The sequence below is a fragment of the Ananas comosus genome, linkage group 20 (genome assembly GCF_001540865.1).
Source record: "Ananas comosus cultivar F153 linkage group 20, ASM154086v1, whole genome shotgun sequence".
NCBI classification, from domain to species: Eukaryota; Viridiplantae; Streptophyta; class Magnoliopsida; order Poales; family Bromeliaceae; genus Ananas; species Ananas comosus.
In genome coordinates, this window is record NC_033640.1 from 9,165,376 (window position 1) to 9,173,258 (window position 7,883).

A 7,883-nucleotide genomic window follows, 5' to 3' on the forward strand; every position below is an offset into this window, starting at 1 on the left:
GTAACACCAAAATAGGCTTGTATATATTAATGTGACATATATATATATATATATTAGAATGAATAACTAAGTTTAAGTATTTTGAGCCAATAATTTGAATTCAACGAGTTTTCAAAGTTTAGTTTAGTGGATTAGTCTGGTATATTATATAAATTAACCCCATAAAAGATACGATCCGTACTCCCATTTGACCTACCTCGGTTTTTCGTATCCATTTTTTTTTTTTCCTCGCTTTTAAACTCGGGATATTTTTTCTCCTCACCGTGCTTCTTGCTATTCTTTCCTCTATATATATATAAATAAATCTTAGACTACTCTCAATATAGAGAGAGATACGGCGACGACGGCGACGGTGGCGATGACGACAGCGGCGGCGTTTACCATCCTACTATGTTCAATGATTGTCACGGTCGCGTCAAGCGCGGTAAATCACCGCTACCTGGCGGGAGATCCCGTGCCGTTCTATGCCAACAAAGTCGGCCCTTATCACAACCCTAGGTACGGTGCCTTCTCTTGTAACTTTTCCGCTAGTCTTTTCACATACTATTTAACTCAAAAAACGAATCGCAACATTCTTTTACGTTTCGAATGGATTTTGGTTGCACATTATCATTGTTAAGAACATTATTTCTGAATCATTTCATATAAGGTTGAGAGTTTCTAATCAAGTTCGACTTTTTTTGGTTTATTGCTTCATTTTTTTTTGGTTATCTTTTTTCAGTCAGTGCACGTGATATGATTCACCTGATATTAATCATATGAGTGAGTAAAAAATTAAATCTAGTCGTGAGATATGAATTTGTTACCTTTTTCATTATTTCTATTACATAGAGTTATATATACCATATACCATATTATTCATTAAAATGTACAATACATATGTATTGTCATGTTACGTTATATTATGTTTTATTGTGTTCTTCAATGATACAATATACTATAGGTTAAGATATTTTGATTTATTTTTATTATAACTCATTCGTCGCGATTGTTTGTTTCAGCGAGACGTATCGGTACTTCGATCTTCCATTCTGCTCCCCAGGTATGTCTTCTTGTTTTTCGATCATCTTATCTTCCGTTATTTCTTCCTCATCTTAAACTTTCGTAACAGAACGCGCGAAGGATAAGTTTGAAGCACTAGGTGAAGTTCTGAACGGCGACCGCCTCGTCGATTCGCCTTACAAGGTCGACTTTCACGTAGATGTAGAATCAAAGTCTGTGTGCAGAAAGAAGCTGACGAAAGAAGACGTCGCAAAGTTCAGGAATGCAGTCAGCAATGACTACTACTTTCAAATGTACTTCGATGACTTGCCCGTCTGGGGATTCATCGGTAAAGTCGACAAGGACAGCCAGACCGATCCGCGAGATTACAAGTACTTTCTGTACAGCCACATTCGGTTCACCATTCTGTACAACAACGACCGAGTGATCGAGATCGATGCTCACGCTGCCGTCGACGCTGTGGTCGACGTTACGGAGGATGAGGACACCGAAGTGGAGTTCCTCTACTCGGTGAAGTGGGAGGGGACGAGCACGCCCTTTGCGAGTAGGATGGACAGGTTTCTGCTGCCGTCGATGCTGCCTCACCAGTTGCGGATCCACTGGTTCTCAATCATAAACTCGTGCGGGACTGTTCTGCTGCTCGTGGGGTTTTTCGGCACGATCTTGTTGCGGATACTGAAGAATGATTTTCGCCGGTAAGGACTCGGAAGCTTCTTCCAACTTTGCGTGCCATACAAGTTGTATTCGATCTGATCACATTAGATTGCAAAAGCAACAGAAGTGTATCTTTTCCTGAACTAATTTCATGACTACAAAAATTGCATCAATCAAACAGATCACAGTTGATTCCCAGGAACTGTATCTCGATATTTCGCTTGCTCGTATTGTTGGACACAATCTATGCAGTTATGCGATTCGCTCGCAGTTTTGTTTACTTTGTTTATTCACGCATAAAGGTATGCTGAGGATGACGAATCGGGAGAAGATCAAGATGAAACCGGATGGAAGAATATTCACGGTGACGTCTTTAGGTTTCCGATGAACAAGTCGCTGTTCGCTGCGTTCATCGGTTCTGGCACCCAGCTAATTGCTCTGTAAACTTCAACAACAGCGTTCTGATGTAGAAAAGTATGATTCTTTTATCGTTTATTTCTCTTATATGTTGTTTTCTCGTCATCGCAGGACGATTTCCATTTTTATCCTTGCTATAATCGGAGTGTTCTACCCGTACAATCGCGGAGCCCTTTTCACGGCATTGGTTGTTATTTATACGCTTACATCCGGCATTGCCGGTTATGTTGCAGCTAACTTCTACCGTCAAATTGAAGGAACAAACTGGGTGTGTGATGCTCTTTCGCGTTCTTTCGCGCATCCTGCTTTTAACTTCCTACTGATTTTGTATAATCGAGAATCGAGAATTAATGTTATTTTCACTGGTTTTCCATTCATCTTGATTCTGCAGATTAGGAATTTGCTTCTGACAGGATGTCTCTTTTGCGGCCCCCTATTCGCAACATTCTGCTTCCTCAACACTGTCGCCATCTTATACAATTCTACAGCTGCATTACCGTTCGGCACGATCACAGTCATTCTCCTCGTCTGGGTGTTAGTGACCTTACCTTTGCTTATTCTAGGCGGAATCGCCGGTAAAAACAGCAGGGTAGAGTTTCAGGTTCCTTGTCGCACAACGAAATACCCCAGAGAGATCCCACAACTCCCTTGGTGTCGCGGGACGGTTCCACAAATGGCGATAGCCGGGTTCCTTCCATTTTCCGCTATCTACATGGAACTTTATTACGTATTCACGAGTATCTGGGGTCATAGAGTTTACGCGGTATACAGTATCCTCTTCCTAACTTTCGTTATTTTGGTTATCGTCACGGCCTTCGTTACGGTGACATTGACTTATTTTCAACTTGCTGCTGAAGACCATAAATGGTGGTGGAGGTAATCTAATAAATCTAAAGTTTTGAGCTCAAAAGGGTTTCTCATGAAACCTTATATTCTCAAAGTGCTAGTAGAGATGGTTTATGAGTTTTGTTAAGTAGTATTAACATTCCTTATACACTTAGCATCCTTATACATATCATATGTATATACATACGTACGTAAATACATATATATACCTACACATACATCTATCTATGAGTTCAAATATGGAATCTACACAGATATGTACAAATATTGAATTCTGAAGTAAAATTGTTCTTTCGGTTTCTTTCATTACGGAATTCGCGAACATTAATGAACAATCATTAATGTTTCTTGTGTTTCTCTAGAAGCCCAAGTAATGCTTTGTGTAATCGTCTTTTGTTAGCCGTATTATCCTCTAATAAATCACGAATTAACTATAGTTTCTGGTGCAGGTCTTTCCTCTCTGGTGGATCGACCGGTTTATTCATCTACGGTTACTGCTTCTACTACTACTACGCGAGATCGTACATGTCGGGATTCATGCAAACATCCTTCTTTTTCGGGTACATGGCCTGCGTCTCCTACGGCTTCTTCCTCATGCTCGGGACCGTCGCCTTCCACTCCGCCTTGTGCTTCGTTCGCTACATTTACCGTAGCATCAAATGCGAATAATCAATCACTTAGTTTTCGATATTTGTTAGGAATTTTTGGCCGTTTTCTCTTTGTACAAATTTAGATCTAAAATAGGTGTTAGTGATTAGGAGGAGATGACATATAGTTGATAGTTATGAATCATAAGCATAAACATAATATACTTTGGTTCCACTTGCATTTTAGTTCTCAGTTTGGCATTGGTTATGGTTTTTTCCCCCTACACCTTCAATCACCCAGAATTTGAGGGAAGATGAAAAAGATAAAACACAAAAAGCACAAGCTCTTACCATAAAAAAAGGTGAATGTGCAAAATAAGATGCAAATCACGAAGCACAGAAACTGATCTCCATTAGATTCAAAGATAAGTCTACATAGTATGCTAAACAGATTCAAATTGATGACATCATTTGACATTTCAATTGTGTATTTATTCCAAATTCAAATACCATGCTAGCTTAGTTACATCTCAACACAATCGATGTCCGAAAGATCGACTGATTCGAGAGTACCTTCTTTGGAGATTATGTCCCGTACGGTGACCCTCTTCTTTTGCGGTATCTGACTGATTTTAATCCGTTCTTCCTCGGTTAGCTCCCAATCGAAGATCTCAATGTTCTGCTTGAGCCTCTCCTTGTTAAAGCTCTTAACAACCATGCTAGCGCCTTGCTCGTAAATCCATCTTAGCGAAACCTATAGGAATATAAGAGAGAGTAAGAGTTCCCTAACATCACAAATAACTAAAATTACTTCTCTATAAGCACGAAAGCAAGTAGACCCTGGAATCTTCTTATTGAATGTGATTTAAATCAGAGTATGGCATACAAGCGTACAACATTTCCTCAAGAACGAAAAATAATCAAAGTGAAAATTAGCTTGTGTGTATCAACCGAGAACTTCCCCATTAGTCTTAGACAGATACACGTGTGTCTCAATTGTCAGTATCAGTTAGTGTTTTTAAAGATGTTCTTTTTTCCTTATTTTTCAAGCAATCTAGATCGTTTGTATTGTCTTCTACGAATCGCAGGTTATATGTAGCTTAGCTAAGAGAATCAGAAAACAAAGTAATCGTCATGGTTTTCGTAGTGACACATTGTTTTGTGAGTCACGCATTGAGTATGAGTATGTAAAAGCAAAAGCAACATATTGACAATGTAGTGATGTACAATTACCATGTCTTTTGCAATCACCATTCGCAATCCCTTATCTCAGTTTGTAAAAATTCATACAAGAACACGTAAATTTCCAATGAGGGCATTAAAGATCACCTGAGCCACCGTCTTTCCCTTTGCCTTAGCGATCTCTTTGAGCACTTCGGATTCCATCACTGGGTTTGCACCTCCAGCAGTTTGACCTCCCAACGGAGAGTAAGCCGTCACACGTATACCTTTCTCCGCACAGAATTGCAACAACTTCTGCTGTTGCCAAACTGGATTCAACTCCACCTGCAAAAACAATCCAACATCGATCTATCTCATTGCGATCCAACTTAACAAATTAAGCATAGCAGCTCAAATTTAACTCTTCTGAATGATTTTTCAGCTGATTGCACGGTGAACAACCAATAACGAACCTGTACTTGAATTCAGGAAATGTAACTCAAATCAAAGCAACAACATGTTAAGGAGGTTCGAACAGACCTGGTTTACCGCTGGCGGTATTTTAGCTGTTTTGAGAAGCTCTTCGATCTTCTTCGTCGGGAAGTTGCTAACTCCGATTGCCTTAGCTAGCCCCAGCCTTTGGCACTCCTCCATTGCTTCCCAAACACCCTTCAAGTCCATCGGCATGATGTCCTCTCTCTTTAAAGGGAAAATAGGCGGCCCTGGCTTTGCACTCATGGGCCAGTGGATAAGGTACAGATCAAGGTAATCCATTTGTAGGTTGCTGCATCATGGAGTGAAAACACAAGTTTAGATCAAATAATTACTCACATCTGAATACGTAACTTATTTTTACAGTATCATCATCATATTGGGTCATGAGCAAAAAAAAGAAAGGTTATCAAATTTGGTCAAGCTTGCAACGCTTAGGTTAACATAAATAATAATGTTGATTCACATTTCTAGCTAAGTTTATTTCTAAACGAAATAAACGAAGCGGGTAGCGTGCTACCTATCTCTCAAAAAAAAAAAAAAAAAAACAAACATAAATAATAATGTTCGGGTGTGCACGAATACGCACAAAGAGCAGTCTTATATTTCCAATCATAATTCATTTTCCATCCGATATAGGAATATTAGGCAAGAGACTCGTTTCACACTTCTGGTTGATAAACTAGCTTCAGAGTCTGGCTACTATGCTATTACTGAGCATTTGGTACTACCAAGTTTTCCGCATGTTAGATCATACTATTCAATTAGCCACCACTCAACCCTAAAAGACCACTATCATCCTAGCTGCATATCCCTTCATCCCAGGGCCGAAAACCTAATAGTATAGTAGCCTAGTTTCTAGTTTTGATACCAAATATAATGACCCGGCTCGTCAGCATTAATATCTCTTCAGGTTCAAACAACCGATCCAAAATACTTAAGCCTAGTTTTCATTGGATGATATGAACTGAAAGAAAGAATCCCCAAACTGCTGATTTCCAAAATTATCTTACTGACAGATAAGAAAAACCAGCTCGAAAGTTCGAGATTAAAATTAAAAAAAAAAAAAAAAAGGAGAAAGAAAAAAAAAAAAAAAGGNGGAAATATTGTTCGTCGAGCATCTCTCTCTCTCTCTCTCTCTCTCTTTCGCGTCGATACCGGAGCCGCTCGTCCTCGTCCTCGCACTGTGGCCTCCACCTCCACCCCCCTCCTCCCGCCCCCTCCCCCTACCCCCACCACCCCTACCCCTGCCGCCTCAAGGGCAAGCTGCGCCGCTCCCGCCCCCGCCGCCACCGCCGCCGCGACCTCGACCCGATGGCGGTGAAGCTGTGGCGGCGCGAGATGCCGAGGCTCGCGCGGGAGCCGGAGCGGTAGCGGCTGCGGCGCGCCCGGCCGCCGCCGCAGTAGCGGAGCGCGGCGCTGCAGAAGCAGTGGAGGTTCGAGACCACGGGGCTGCGGGAGGTTTGGCTGGGACTGTTGCGTACCAGAATTTTCTATTTCGGTAGGAAAGAAGCGCTTTGTTATTTACGGATAAACTTCGCATGCACCCATGTGATGTTGACAGATAAACTTCGCATACACCCATGTGATGTTGAGTTTTCTTATTGTTTTAACGTGTATCCGTAAATACGATGAATTACAGATATATTACTAAAAAGCTCAATTTTTATAAATTTTCTATACAAAAAGTCCTAATATATTTAGATATTTCCTTACCGTTAGGGTCTGTTAGAGAAATTTCGTTAACGACAGTTAAAATATTTAACTATAATTAATAAGTAATGTGAATCGATAATTTTGCCCTTCTTTTCCTTCCTCTTCCTCTTCCTCTCCTGCTTCTTCTTTCTCTTCTTCTCCATATCCTCCTTTCCTCCTTTTCTCCTTCTTCTTCGTCGTCGTCGGTGTCGATGATTCGATCGTCGTCGCCGTCGTGGTGCCCGCGTGGGCCGTCGTCACGGGCGCCTCCGACGGCATCGGCCTCGCCTTCACCTTCCGCTTCTTCCTCATCCTCGTTGGCCGCAACCCCAACAAGCTCCGCAAGGTCGCCGTCCGCTCTCGCAGCTCAAAGAGGAAGAGGAAGAGGAAGAGGACAAAGGCAAAATTGTCATTTCACAACTCTACTGTTAAAAAATTAACAGCTCTCTAACGGATCCTAACTGGAGGGACATATATGAATACATTAGGACTTTTGTAGGGATAACTTATAAAAGTTGAGCTTTGCAGGGTTATATCTGCAATTCACCATATTTGTAGGAACGTGTATGCAATTAACCCTTTTCTTATTTTAGTATTTTATAGTTTAAAGTGTACCACTTTAGTATCATGTAATTTTTTTTATTTTTATCTTTTCACAAGCACCTCCGTTAACTCTTCATTAAATTATATATAAAAAATTTTAAATATCTCACCTGTAATTTATCGAATATGCACTGCGGTTTTAATTTTATAAAGAGGATAACGAAAAGAAAAAAAAAAAAATTACGGACGATATTTGAAGTTTTTATTTATTTATTTGATTCTTTTATACCGCTATAAAAATAATGTTTATAGTCGTCCTGTTATTAAACTCGGCCTCTTAAGGCTATGTTTGGTTTGGAGTTAATATTTTTAGGAATAAATTTTTTTTTATTCTTGAAATAGTTAATTAAGTTTGAAATATACAAGGCCAAGTTTAAAATTACGTTTGGTTAAACATTTTTTTTTTTTTCGAGAGAGAGATTGGTA

At 40.1% G+C, this 7,883-nt stretch overlaps 2 protein-coding genes across 2 annotated transcripts; one reads left to right on the forward strand and one right to left on the reverse strand.

Annotated features, from left to right (window-relative positions):
- LOC109725927 (transmembrane 9 superfamily member 2-like) lies at positions 380-3,617 on the forward strand. The gene is made up of 7 exons (XM_020255330.1): positions 380-498; positions 1,002-1,042; positions 1,112-1,697; positions 1,959-2,096; positions 2,185-2,341; positions 2,465-2,949; positions 3,369-3,617. The coding sequence occupies exons 1-7, from the start codon at positions 398-400 to the stop codon at positions 3,586-3,588; spliced, it is 1,728 nt and encodes a 575-aa protein (XP_020110919.1). The 5' UTR covers positions 380-397; the 3' UTR covers positions 3,589-3,617.
- Positions 3,888-5,451, reverse strand: LOC109725489 (non-functional NADPH-dependent codeinone reductase 2-like; the record flags this gene model as incomplete). Its single annotated transcript, XM_020254693.1, is given in 3 exon segments — positions 3,888-4,260; positions 4,836-5,012; positions 5,208-5,451. Coding segments are annotated over 3 exon segments (642 nt in total). The 3' UTR covers positions 3,888-4,029.